Source organism: Rattus norvegicus, chromosome 17 (assembly GCF_021556685.1).
Source record: "Rattus norvegicus strain SHRSP/BbbUtx chromosome 17, alternate assembly SHRSP_T2T, whole genome shotgun sequence".
Taxonomy (NCBI): Eukaryota; Metazoa; Chordata; class Mammalia; order Rodentia; family Muridae; genus Rattus; species Rattus norvegicus.
Genome location: NC_141550.1, coordinates 23,722,917 through 23,736,433, shown reverse-complemented (window position 1 = coordinate 23,736,433; position 13,517 = coordinate 23,722,917). Strand labels below are relative to the sequence as shown.

General features: G+C 44.2%; 1 protein-coding gene and 1 long non-coding RNA gene across 3 annotated transcripts in view; one reads left to right on the top strand and one right to left on the bottom strand.

The window, feature by feature from the left end:
* Nucleotides 1-12,923, top strand: part of Gcnt2 (glucosaminyl (N-acetyl) transferase 2) — a 70,522-nt gene extending 57,599 nt beyond the window's left edge. For both annotated transcript variants that reach the window (NM_001400851.1, NM_001001511.4), the window contains 2 exon segments: nucleotides 7,536-7,628; nucleotides 10,323-12,923. In NM_001400851.1, coding sequence (NP_001387780.1) covers nucleotides 7,536-7,628; nucleotides 10,323-10,513 — 284 coding nt within the window. In that variant the 3' untranslated portion in view covers nucleotides 10,514-12,923.
* LOC120097872 (uncharacterized) lies at nucleotides 1,682-10,328 on the bottom strand. Its single transcript, XR_015641232.1, has 4 exons — nucleotides 10,101-10,328; nucleotides 8,904-9,036; nucleotides 8,401-8,502; nucleotides 1,682-2,282 (listed from the first exon to the last, which is right to left on the bottom strand). It is a non-coding gene; the product is annotated as an uncharacterized LOC120097872 (long non-coding RNA).
* Nucleotides 12,924-13,517: the final 594 nt, after the last annotated feature.

The following is a 13,517-nucleotide window of genomic DNA, read 5'->3' as shown; positions in this document are numbered from 1 at the left end:
CCATTACCGCCCCCTCCCCAAAAAGTTGTTAAGATTCTCTAAGTTCTTCCCATAAGCATTGCCAGAGCTCTGGGGGCTGGGAAGGCGTTTCACTAGTGTGACCTGGCTTCTCTTCATGGTTCTTCTGCAGACTCCCTACCCTTGCCCTACCCTACCCTTGCCCTACCCTGTGCCGCTGAAACTGCTGCTTCTGGTAGTCTATATGATTTTGTTTCTTTTTGAGGCAAAGCCTTGAAGTCCTGTCTCAAAAAACAAGGTGGGTGGTGCCTGAGGAACCACACTTGAGATTGCCTTTACACACATGCACACACTCTTACACACATGTGCACACATACATACGTGCACATAAACACACACCACACACACACACTATATATATATATATGGTGTCTAATCTAAGGCACTTGTCTAACTTAGCACTGGATTCACTTACTACCACTGGCAAAAGATGTGTGTGTGTGTGTGTGTGTGTGTGTGTGTGTGTGTGTAGTATGTGTGTGTCCATCCTTCTAGATAGTTGTAAGCACCAAGAATAACCACGTATGCTTTTTCTACCAGCATGTGTGTGTGTCCATCCTTGTAGATAGTCATAAACACCAAGAATAACCATGTATGCTTTTTCTACCAGCATTCTACTCTAGCATTATTATAACTATTCTAGTAGGAAACATGCAAGAAAGAATTTAGATAGGTTTTATTTTAAGTTCTTTTTTTAAAAAATATTTATTTATTTTATGTATATGAGTACACTGTAGCTGTCTTCAGACACACCAGAAGAGGACATTGGATCCCATTACAGATGTTTGTGAGCCACCATGTGGTTGCTGGGAATTGAACTCAGGACCTCTGGAAGAGCAGTCAGTGCTCTTAACCATTGAGCCATCTCTCCAGCCCTATTTTAAGTTCTTTTTTTTTTCTTTGTTTCAGAGCTGAGGACCGAACCCAGGGCCTTGCGCTTGCTAGGCAAGTGCTCTACCACTGAGCTAAATCCCCAACCCCTATTTTAAGTTCTTATCTCAAAAGAAAATCAACTGAGTTGGGCTGAGCTGGTACTTTAGGTGGTAAGATGGCTGTTTAGCACACACAAAACCTTGGGTTCATCCCATTGCAAACCCCTACCCCACCCCAAACTACTTGTCTCAACACCCCCACACACAACCCCCACCCTCACCCCCACACACTCCTGATCTACTGCCATCCATTTTCTGGGTTCTAGTTTATACAGATTGGGTGCCTATATTAGAAATGTCTAAAACCACTTAGGTTCTAAAACTCTGGGGAGGAGGGCCTCTCCTCTCTGTCCTCTGTCCTTCCCCTTTTACAGCTGGAGAGGAGTCTATTTTTAGCAGTTATCAGAGATAAATGCAAAGACCGTCCACCTTGCCTGAAAAGTTGTAGAATCCACAGGAAACAAACTAGGGCCTTATGGGCCAGATGCTAACCGGTCAGAATTCTGGTCCAGGTTACTTGACACCGCGTTCCCCTGTGACTAGTGTTCCGCCTGTTTATTATTAAAGATATACAGCAAGTGAACATTTTCTCTATTTTTCTCTGGTTAAATTATTAGCATAGTCCAATTGTTAAATCAATGATTCAGGTATATATCAATAAACTCTGTTACTAAGCTGTCTTTGACATCACAGAAATGTCCCACAAGAAGGCAAACTGGTATTTCCTTGAGTGGCAGTTTTTGCAAGATTTATTTTTATTTTATGCCCATTAGTGTCTTGCCTGCATATATGTGTGTTGTATGAGGTGCCAGTCCCTTGCCTCACAGTTTACATGCAGGAGTGTGTGCAGGTTTATTAACATTATACAACTCGACTCGTTATTCTGGGTGTGTGGGTTGCTTGGTTTGTTGTTTTTCCTTTTATATCAAGAAGAGTGATATGGAGCCTCACGTGACCTTTGGCAGCATTTGTGGAGATGGCTAATGAACACACTGGGGTTGGAGGATAACTGCTGGACAGTGGCCAGGGCTGTTGCTAATTTTCCTACGGTATCCAAGACATCCCACAGTAGAGAACCATGGTTAGGCTATTGTGGTTTGAATGCAAAATGTCTTCTAGGGGCTCAGGTCTTGCAACCCTTGGTTCTCAGCTGATAGCTGCTGTCTATCACTGTTTGGGAAGACTGAAGAGCCTCTCGGAGATGGATGCTTGACAGAGGAAGTGCATCTTCCTGGGGGTGGGCTTGGAAGTTTTATAGCTTGTCCCCATTACTCATCTTCCTGTTCCTGTCTCTTTGTCTTCCCCACCATGACGGATTCCATCCCCTAGGAGCTGTAAAACAAAATAATCTTTTTCTCTTAAGTTCTTTTTGCCCTCGTATTTCATCATAGCAAAGGAAAAGAAACACACATAGTCCCTGAGATTTTAATAGAGGGACTATGCTTTCAAATGTTTATGGTACTTAAATGCTAAACACGCGTGTTAGCTCTATATCTGTTTTCATTGTTGTGGTTTGCTTGTTTGTTTGTTTGAGTTTGGTTTGGGGTTTTCAAGACATGTTTCTCCCTGTGGTCCTGGCTGTCCTGGAACTCACCGTGTAGACCAGGCTGGCCTCGAACCCTGAGATCCGCCCGCCTCTGCCTCCCCTGCATTATTTGTCTTTTACTAGTCCCTTCTCTACTACAGCTGCTCTCACTCATGACTGCAAACTCAACCAACTATTACTAAGACCAAAATTACTGAGAACAAAATAAGCATGTCTCTGTGGAGCGTGTGCAGACTCGCATCCCTCCCCCGCCCCCATTCTCTGGCAGCCAGCTAAACCACTGACACTGAAAAGCAGAAAAAGTCAATGTTAGCCACATTCAGAAAGACAAAGATACCCCTCCCAGCCCACCCCAAGTCCATCTTCCCCATCTTGGTTGGAGAAGAGGGTCAGAGTTATACAAAGCTAAGCAGACACTAAGCAGGCCCCGGTTGGTTTGATCCATCATTGTCTCTGCTCTGGGTCCTTCTGCAAGGTTGTTTGAGGAAATGCCATTCTGGAAGATAAGTTCTCCATCCAGCTGGCACCAGGTTTCTGCCAGTCTGAAATTCCTGGGGAAATTCCAATTCCTTTGGGACCATTGAGTAATCAGAAGGGTCACAAGGATCTCTCTCTCTCTCTCTCTCTCTCTCTCTCTCTCTCTCTCTCTCTCTCTCTCTCTCCTCTCTCAAAATAGCCTCCTTAGGGTGGCAGTAATCCCAGTAGAAGCAAGCGGATCTCTGTTAGTTTGAGGACAGTCTCGTCTACAGAGAGAGTTCCAGAACAGTCAGGGCTGCACATAGTCAGAAAGACCCTGTCAGGAAAAATGAAACAAACAAAACTGTCTGTCCTCCTTCCTGCCAGGCTGGAAAGTTGTGGGCAGATCCCGCACCACTGTCTGTGAGGGACTTGAGCATCTTCAGATTTTGGTATCCAAAGAAGGTAGGGGGAGGGAGATCCTTGATCCAACCCCCCCAAGGTAGAGATGGCTGCCCCAACAAAGTCCTGCCAGGATTTGTCACACCGCGCCTTCGTGGGAGTAAATTAGTTGTTTAAAGTCAAACAACTTGAAGTCCTGACGTCAGAACTATGTTTGTCAGTATGTGTGACAATGTTGGTCACCAGCCTCCTGTATACATCTATGTCTTCCAGAAAGTATTGTATCTCATTTTGAGGGAATTGGTTCGAATGGACCAAAGCAGGAGGCAGTTCCGGTAGCTTTTCTTTCTTGCTAGCCAGGATCCTTCTAGAATTGTCTCACTGTCCAGCACCATTGTTAAATTGTGAGACATCTCAGTGCTTGGTGTTTACACCCCTTGAGAGTCCAGTCAGTGGGAGAAAGAGGATATTATCTGGGCTGGAATCAAGCGGCTGCTGGAACTTGTCATCACTTGTTGTCTCTCCAGATGAGGAGAGGAAACCAGGGAGCCAGAGAGGAGACGTGAAGTTCACAGAAACAAAGCTCACATTTCAAAGAATCCTATTCGTTTACTTAACAAGCACAGTTATTTGACCTGGAAAGGTCGAAACCCAAGAAAAACATCCCACGTTCCTCTACAAATTTTATCTCAAATGTTCTATTTACAGACGCCCCTGAAGTGCAAAGGAGAGAAGTGGAATTTTTTTTTTTGGTGAAAATGTTTTTTCTGATAACACAGACAATCTCCCTTTTACCTTCTCTTGGAAATAATGAAAAAAAAAATGCAACTCAGTTAGGTTTCTTGTGAATCGAAGATAAACACGTGCCCAGATCTGCCGTGACTGTCCTGCCAGCGCTTTGGCCGTAAATATGATAATGATCATAGAGGAGGAACTATACTCTATAACTGAATTGTAGCCTGTGTATTTTGAAAGTAGCGATTATTCCCCATCGTAGCATCCAGAAGAGACCTCAGTAATTGTCTTGATTTAGTAACTTTTGATTATTTTGAGACAGCATCTCGCATATCCCAGGCTGGCCCCAGTTCAGAGTTTAGTAAAGGGTGACCTTGAACTTCCGGTCTTCCTGCTGCTCTTTCCTGAATGCGCTTCTATTCAGCCAGTTTATTTAGTACTGAGGATCAAAGCCTGGGCTTTGTGTATGCTAGGTGAAGCCTTCTACCCAGCATATACCTCTAAGCCCCGCCTCAGAAGCTGTTGACTGGATTTTTTTTTTTAAAGGGAACTAGACAGCAGTGTAAACAAATGTCATTCCTGGAAGAAGCCTACATATTGTTTTATTAAATTTATGTTTGTATTATATAAATGTGTGTGTGAATGCATGTGCACGTGTGTGCATGTGTGAGATAGAGAGAAAGAGAGAGAGACAGACAGACAGAGAGAGAGAGAGACACAGAGAGAGACTGAGACAGACAGAATGAGAGAGAGACAGACAGAGACAGAGACAGACAGACAGACAGACAGACAGACAGAATGAGAATGTAACCCCCCACCCCTTGGGTTGCAGTCAGTCTAAACTAAAAAGCACTGATTTCATATACTCATTTCATTGGTGAGAAAAAATCTAAGATACTAAATACCCAGTGATACCAAGCAGAGGACCTGGACTGGTTCCTAGCACCCGTGTGGCAGCTCACAGCTCCAGTAACTCCAGTCCCAGTCCCAGAGGATCCAGTGGCCTCTTCCAGCTCCTAGGACACCAGACGCACATGCCTTCAAAATACACATACATATAAAATAAAAATTAAAAACACACACATGTCCCAGCAACAGAGACAGACGAATTAAATTGAACAAAGGACACAGGAGCAGCGAACTGGCCTTCAGAGCAGATTTGAGTACGACGGGATTTCAGGACAGGGTTAAGCATGCAGCTAGATGAAGGAAGGCTGGCAGAAAGGCAGGTGACTGCTCTTGTGGCCTCTCATCTTTCCTCACATGTGGTCATGCAGAGGATTCTATGATGGTTGGGAGGTGCCTGTCCTGCTTCAGGAAGTCTGGGTGGGGCCCAAGACTACGTTTCTCGTGAGTTTCCAGGTGATGATGTTCCATTCAATCCAAGAACCACAGTGGAATAGCCAGCTATACGCCAGGAGCCACACCCATTTTTTTCCAGGCTTCTCTATGTCCGGGAGTTTATGAGAGATAGGGGGAGACAAGGTCTCATTGTTCCCCCTTCTGTTAATAACTATCATATTTTATGCAGAAATATGAACCACAGATAATATTTAAACAGACATGTTTGAGGCCTGTCATCAGATAAAGAATGGGAGTTTGGAATTTCACTAGCTGGAGATTTATGGGTGTATGTGTCTACTAGGCAGTCATTAATTGTAAATGTGCTGATCAGATCTCTGGGATGATAGAAGGCGTTTCTCAGTTTGTATAATCAATGTTAATGAACATGAAAGAGAAAAATGTCTTCTCAGACACGGACTTGATCAAAGATGAAGAGCTGTTTGTCAGGAAGGTGTCGTTAGCTGTCCGACGTAGTTATTTAATCTAAATAGACTCAAAAACATCACACGCGGATTAGCTTGACAAGAGAAAAATACATTGACTTTCCTCCTGGATTTCCACACTCTCCAGGCAAGTTTTAATAGGAATGTTTTCTTGTAGTCTAAGTTATGTAAGAGTATGTATCAAGAACAAAATAAGGAAGCTTCTTTTTGGATAGGCAGGCACTACAGTAACCTTTGAAGTTTTGAAACACAAAGCAGTAGGAAGTGGTACCACTGAAGTCTTTCTGTTGAAGGCTTTCAAGTCCGAGAGAAAAAGAAAAGAAAAAGGATTCTCACCTGGTAGAGAGTCCAGGGGTTAAAGATCCACAGTATTTACAGATTAGGTTGAGGCAACATTCCATTTTTGTTGGAAGCCTTGGTAAAATTCTAGGTTTAGATTGGTCCATAATTATGTGGCTGCGAGTAAGAACCAGGTCTGTTTTCTGAAATGTACATTGTTAATGGTTTGACTTTTTTTTTTAAGGTAAGATGGGTTAGTTTTCAATGTTCAATCCTATTGAATTACTTTCTAATAAGGATAAGGGGGAATGGACGTGGCCTAACAAGCAACTGGGGCTTCTTACAGTCACCAAGGACTAATGATCAACCAAACCAGCCTTTGGCAAAGGAGAGCTCGATCTGCCTGACTCTTGCCTCCAACCCACCCTGGTTCTCCCTCTGTTGAAACGTAAAGCTCATGACTTCAATGATGAAGCTGGACGTGGGCTTATTGGCCTGATTTCTCTGTGCTTCTCGATATGCATGAAGTCTCTTCTGCCTTTGATCACTCGCATTTGACTGCTTACCTTTGATCGGCATACTGGAGTAAAAGGCTGAAGTCTAGCTTATCAGGACTCCCACTGCTTGGGTCTTTGAACCCATCCAAATAGTCCAGGATAGCCTATTTGAAGCCCAGCACCAGAGCAACTGAAGTTCTTCTTTGCCATGTAATATAGCATGCTCACAGGGTTCCTCTGTGTGTGTGTGTGTGTGTGTGTGTGTGTGTTTGTGTGTGTGTGTAAAAGGAACATTATCCCTTCTACCAAAGTGTGTTTTATTATCTTGGAATTTCCTATTGCATTTTGAGTCCAGATATTTGCATAGCGTCATTACCTCTAAATGATATTCTGTATACATGAAATTATGAATTGTGTTAGTCATGGCAGAAAAGACGCTATAGTTCTCACAAAGCTGAGTATGCCTCTTTTCATATTTGTATTGATTCCTATATACATTCTCAGATGCCTTAGACATCTGGATTCTAAAACCCACCGCCATTTCCAGTCCTGAGGTTTGTATTACTTGGGGGTACAACTACCCTATATGGTTAAGTGGGCCCTTCTGCTTCCGTGACTTATCCAGAGCTTGCTGGGGTGTAGAGGCTGTGGGGATGGCCTGCCACGTGTTGCTCAAGTGGAACAGTGTTGCTTCCCCAGACAACATGAGGCAATGGCTGCAGACGCTTTTTTTCAGTTGTCACATCTGAGAAGAGAGTACTGTTTCCATCCAGGGAGACAACTGTTGTGTGGAAACACACCAGCCTGAAGAAGGAGGAAGGGATGTGGAGACTGTGTGACGGTTGAGCTTGTGGTTCTTAGTGCAATGTTGTCATTGTTGCAGGAGTCCCTGGCGCCATGCCCAATGCATCCTGGACAGGTAACCTCAGAGCTGTGAAGTGGAAGGATATGGAATCGCAGAATGGAGCCTGCCACGGTAAGGTCTCCTACCCTGGGGCCATAACTGCCTGTGGCTGATGACCAGAGGACAACTGTAAACTCAATAGATGAGGTTCTAAAACCTGGAGTACACAGCCTGCTTGTTGCTATAAAATTATTTTTTTAAAAGAAGGTTTCTTTTACCCTGCACTATGTCCTGCACCGTAGTGCCCTAAGATATCTGGTAGACATCTTCCTCTCAGTCAGCAAAGCATCTCACCCACTCTGCTCCTTCTCATATCACATTGCTGAAGGCTACTCTCTGAGCCTGGCAGCAATCTCTCTACCCATCTAGTTCCCAAGGCAGGGTGCCACCATGCCAGAAACACACATCCCAACTTCGTGGCGGCCTAGTGTCTCCAGCTACCACATACTCTCTTGAACTTAAATCACCACACGAAAGAACACACAACACAATAACCTCTGATCCAATCGATAAGATATGATTTTGCCCACCTAGACATACAAAGCCCTGGATACATCCATCCCTTACTAAAGATGGGTCATTGAACCTGGTTTATTGGGGTGGAGCTTTGGCTCTGACCTTTAATGACCCTTAGTAACACTGCCACAGAGCTCTGGGGATCATTCCAACTCTCTGTCATTTGTGTTCCAACTTGTCCCCAGCAGAGTCCCTTCTACAGTGTTTCCAGAGACACTGCCTGCAGTTTTTCCACTACCAATCACCCAAGACTCCCATCCCCTGGCCTCCTCTCAGCCTTCGCCATCCCTTCACTCAACAATTACTCTTACAACACTGAAACACCTACCAGCCATTATTCCAGAGCAGAGGACGCAGAGCGGGCAAAATGGTCTAAAGATTCCTGCTTTTCTGCAGCACATAGTTCAGCCAAAGAGCAGCAAGGCATTGCCTGGAAAGAGGAACAAGAAATAGTATTCCCTCCCTTTCATATATGTATAAAACACTGTAAGCAGATAAGTGTCACATATATCATAAAATATTTGTGTCATGTATAGTCTTATAGATTTTAATATATATGAGACATAAAATTAATGCATAAATAAATGGTAAACTTGTAACTTTATAATTATATTGTGTAATATTTATACATATGTTATCGATATGATACATTTCTGTGTGTTTACACATGTGTGTGGACACACATGGACACTCACCAATTGTTAATAAATACCAAAACACAGATGAGTGAGGGAAAGCCGGTTGGATAGGGTGTATTATTCAGGGCTCTCTAGAGTCATTGAACTTACGGAATGTCTCTGTATATTAAGGGCATTTATTGTGATGACTTACAGTCTGTAGTCCAACTAACCCAACAATGGGCAGCTGTGGATGGGAAGTGGAGTCTGGTAGTCTCTAGTTGCTCAGTCCCACGAGGCTAGTTGTTTCAGCTGGTCTTCTGTAGAAGTAGGTTCCAACAGATGTGCTGGCAAGCAAATGCAAGCAAAGAGTGAGTCTTCCTTCTTCCTATGTCCTTATGTAGGCCACCTGCAGAAGGTGTGGCCCAGACTAAAGGTGTGTACCATCACACCTGGATCTGGGACTTGCTTTGCCTAGGCTGACCTTGAACTCAGAGATCTCCTTGCCTCAGTCTCCTGGGATTAAAGGTGTGCACTACCTTGCCTGGGCCTAAGCTTTTCATGGCCACTATGCCTCAAGATCTCCATGCCAAGATCCACGTCAGAAACTTCTGTCTTGAGCGTTCCAATTCTGTGTGTGTGTGTGTGTGTGTGTGTGTGATATATATATATATATATATATATATATATATATATATATATATATATATATATATATATATTCAAGTTGACAACCAGGAATGTCCGTAGCATAGGCCTTTCTGAGAACGTGACCTCGAGGTGGTGGTGACCGGGGCTGGGATGTGTGTCTATGGGAGAGAACAGGGTTACAGGGGGAGTAGGAGGAGCATCTGGGGACTATTAGGGAGAGCCAGTCAACTGCAGGGAGGCAGTGTGTCTGAAGTGGTTGATCCAGGGTTAAAGGAGAGAGAGGAAGACTTCAAAAGAGTGGAGTGACCAGGGTGGGGAGTCGTATATACCATTGGTAGATGTTCTGAGCAGAGTGGATCCATCTCCTTCCCTGTATTAACAGAATCTCCCTGGCTCCCGCATCACAAGAGGAGCCTCCCTTGAGAGCTGTCCAGACAGTAAGATAGAAGTAGCCTGGGCCAAGATGGTGGCTTCAAAATATGGAGGGACATGATTTGGAGAGGAGCAGTCATGAAGAAATGAGATTAAGGCCTCCTTGCTATCCTAACACTGCCCTCAGGAGGCTGAGGCAATAGGATTGCTAATTCCAAGACCAGCCTGAGCTACATACAGACATTCTGTCTCCGTGTCCAGTGCTGGCATGCTTTAGTGAGGCTTCACGCCAAAGGTGAAGGGGACACACATAGGCTCCCTCAGAGCTTGGAGAAGAGACAACACAACCCTGAAGGGTGTCTTTCATCCCTGTGCTTCTAGAACTTACCTGGAACTCACGCTTGCACATGCGTAAACTTCTTTGGGTCACTGTTTCCTTCTGCTCTGACTTGCTCATCTTCTCAAATGCCTTTGAGCCATTCGTCTTAAACAGTTTAAGCTCCTGGTGGACTAGGGCAGCCCAGTCATGTTACATTGGCGTCTGCTGTCTCACCCCGTGACTTCTAAAGACAGGCACGTTCTTACTGTGTCTCTGCTCTTTTCCTCACAGGTCACTACGTACATGACATTTGCATCTATGGAAACGGAGACTTGCAATGGCTGATTAATTCGCAGAGCCTGTTTGCTAACAAGTTTGAAGTCAACACATACCCTCTCACTGTGGAATGCTTGGAACTGAGGCTTCGAGAAAGAACGCTCAATCAGAGTGACATTGCCTTACAGCCCAGCTGGCATTTCTGATCCACAGCAGCTCTGGCCTGAACGGAAATTGAAGACACAAGACAGAGCTTTCTTTTCCAAGAGACTCTTGTCTTGGTTATGCTGAAGGCTTAAAAAAATGGTTTCAGGAAACCATCAGGACCTGGCAGCACGGCTCTGCTTAAAATATCCATCGGGCACTGGGACACGTTTGTCAGGATGGCTGTGTCATTTCTTTTGAGTGTCTTTTGTTTTCTCCTCCACCTCTCCTTCCTCCTCTTTTCTTTTTTAAAAGATAGGTAGGGTCTTGCTATATATCTCAGGTAGCCCAGGATGGCCTTGAACTCTCTAATCACTCCTCCTACCTTGGCCTCCTAAGGGTTGCTATTACAAGTGTGTACAACCACACCCAGCTCTGATGTCTGACAGTCACTTGATGTGCATCTGCCTCTCAGGCTGCATTAGAGCTCCGTGCCAGATACTCATATTAACATATCCGGTTAGAAAGGAGAATGGTGGGTAATACTGTCTAAGAAAGTCAAAACTTATTTGAAAAGGAAGCTTTTTCCATATTCCTAGCAACTATATTCTCAGGCACACATAGGCACAGAGACAGCTTTCTAGTAACTCACCAATGCCATTTATTACCAACACCGATCCTGAAAAGCTGTACGGTGCCCAAGCATTTGACTGACACTTGGGCATCTCCAGCATCGCGAAGGGGTCTCGTGAACACCGACGTTTTCAGTTTTCTTGTGTCTGAAGTTCTGCGTACAGTACAAAGCCATTAACAAGGGACCTACAGCATGTGCCGTAAGACGGGATGTGCTGCAGGAAGAGGACCTCAGGGATGCCGGACATTTCCGTGTTCTAGTCCAGAATGTTCTCTTTGGCCAGAGAACACTGTAACATCCTCATGGGAATGGAGGAATTCTTTCTTTCCTACAGGAAAGGTGCTACTGCATGGGTCTGGAACCTGTGAAAGACTTGCTTCTGCGGCTTCGTTTCTATATGAGAGATGGGGACCGGGTTCTGTTGTGGACAGCTTTAAATATATCAGGGCAGCCTCCAGCTTGTAATGATTGGTACTGACAAGAGCACCTAAGAGCTTTTTATGACAGGTGGACATCTGTGTCATTTTTCCTTGTTCACCCTTCCATCCATCCATCCATCCATCCATCCATCCATCCATCCATCCATCCATCCATTTGCCAGCCTGCATTCAGCAAACACCTCTTGAATATCTGTGGCCCTCCAGACATATGCTGACAGACATGAGGGAAGCAAGACAGATACTTTCTCCACTGTAGAACTCTGGGGAGTGGTATCAGCTTTTGAAACCCTGCTCTAGAGTCTTACAAAATGGCTACACTTCGCACAGACCCTGGCCTGGCTATATATTACATCAGGCCATAGATATCAGCAGCGTGTTGATTGATAGACTAATCCAGAGACAAGGAGGAAATGGAAGGTAGGCCTCTCATGCCCCCACAGCTCCTCCTTGTCTCGTTTTATTCACACACCCGTGCCCGCCCCTCTCGTGGGTTCCATGAGTACCTGTGTCTTGCAGATGACGTAACAAGCCTTAGGATGGTTCATGATCACTAGGAAGCAAACTCTAAGAATTCGGGTTGAAGATAAAATAAAGCCATGCTTAGTATCTCCAGAGAATGGCCTCGGTGTTATTTATGAGAAAAAATTCTGTCATTCAAAAAAATGTGAGGTCAGGACTTGGTAGGCAGGGTTTCTTGCCGCAAAGCCTGATGACCTGAGTTCAATTCCTGGGATCCACATGACTAAGGGAGAGAGCCCACTACCAAAAGGAACTCTCCAACCTCCACACACTTGTCCTTGCACTCGGACATCTGCCGCTCCCCCCACCCCATACGCATACACACAAATGAATAACTATAATTTTCAAAATGTGATTTGTCTTTGCTCGCTCTATCGCATTTAGAAATATTTATTTAATCTAACAGGGGAAAAACCCATTTGCTTTAATGACGTCACTTACCACAGTTTCATTCTTGTGCTGTAATTGTACCTGCTGAATGTTACATACCTTTAAAGGGAATTACTTCGTGTAAACTTTCTTGTTTCTTCTACTGAAAAATAAAATAGGGTTGTATCGGGTAGGAAAGGGTTGAGATATAAGAAGTACTTAGTCAAGGTGAAATCTAAAACCGCTTTCTCCTTTGTTATTCGGATGAGAGCACCTGAAGACTAATGTTTTACACTGGATCGCTCATGGAGAATGAGACGATTTTTCTGGAGAAGTTTACACGCCCATTGTCGGTCACCTCCTTACTGTAAATACTATTGGAAAGAGAACAGCATTTGAGCTGGCAGGGAAAGTACCCGTATCTACTGTGTCCAGTTTGGTTTTGCGGATGTTTTCTGTTTTTTTTTTCCCTTGGGAATAAATTAATATATTGTTTTCCACCTTCAAAAACAGTGTCTGTTTATTTGCTAGCTGGTTAATATGCACTGGTTCCCCCAGCTTTTAAAAGGACCAAAGAAACACATGTGTAGCTGTCTAAAATCATCTCTCCACTAAAAAAAAAAATAATAATATTTGATCTTTCCGTTTGTGGGCTAAGGGGAGAGTGATTGAGTATAATGAGGGGTGATTAAGTATAACAAGACGAAATAGAAAATTGGTAATTGGTTTTATTTACTCGCGCATGCCAGTATGTGTGCATGCACGTGTATATGTGTGTGTGTGTGGTATGTATGTATGTGTGTATGTATGTATGTAAACTGCCTTTTGTGGAGCTTTGATCTTCCCATTTGGCTGAACTGGCACTGGTCTCTACTTCCCCTTAGCATTGGGGTTACAGACATGGGCCCCTCCCTTCTCCAGCTTTTACCAGAATGCTGGGGATCCAGACTCAGGCACCCATGTTTGCAGAACAAGATTCATCATGCATAAGTTATCTTAGAATTTCCTACCGTGTTCGTCTGGTTTTCTGTCGGTCACTATGATCAAATGCTTAAGGGAAGCAGCTGAATGGGCAGAAGGGTTTGTTTAGGGTCACAGTATTTG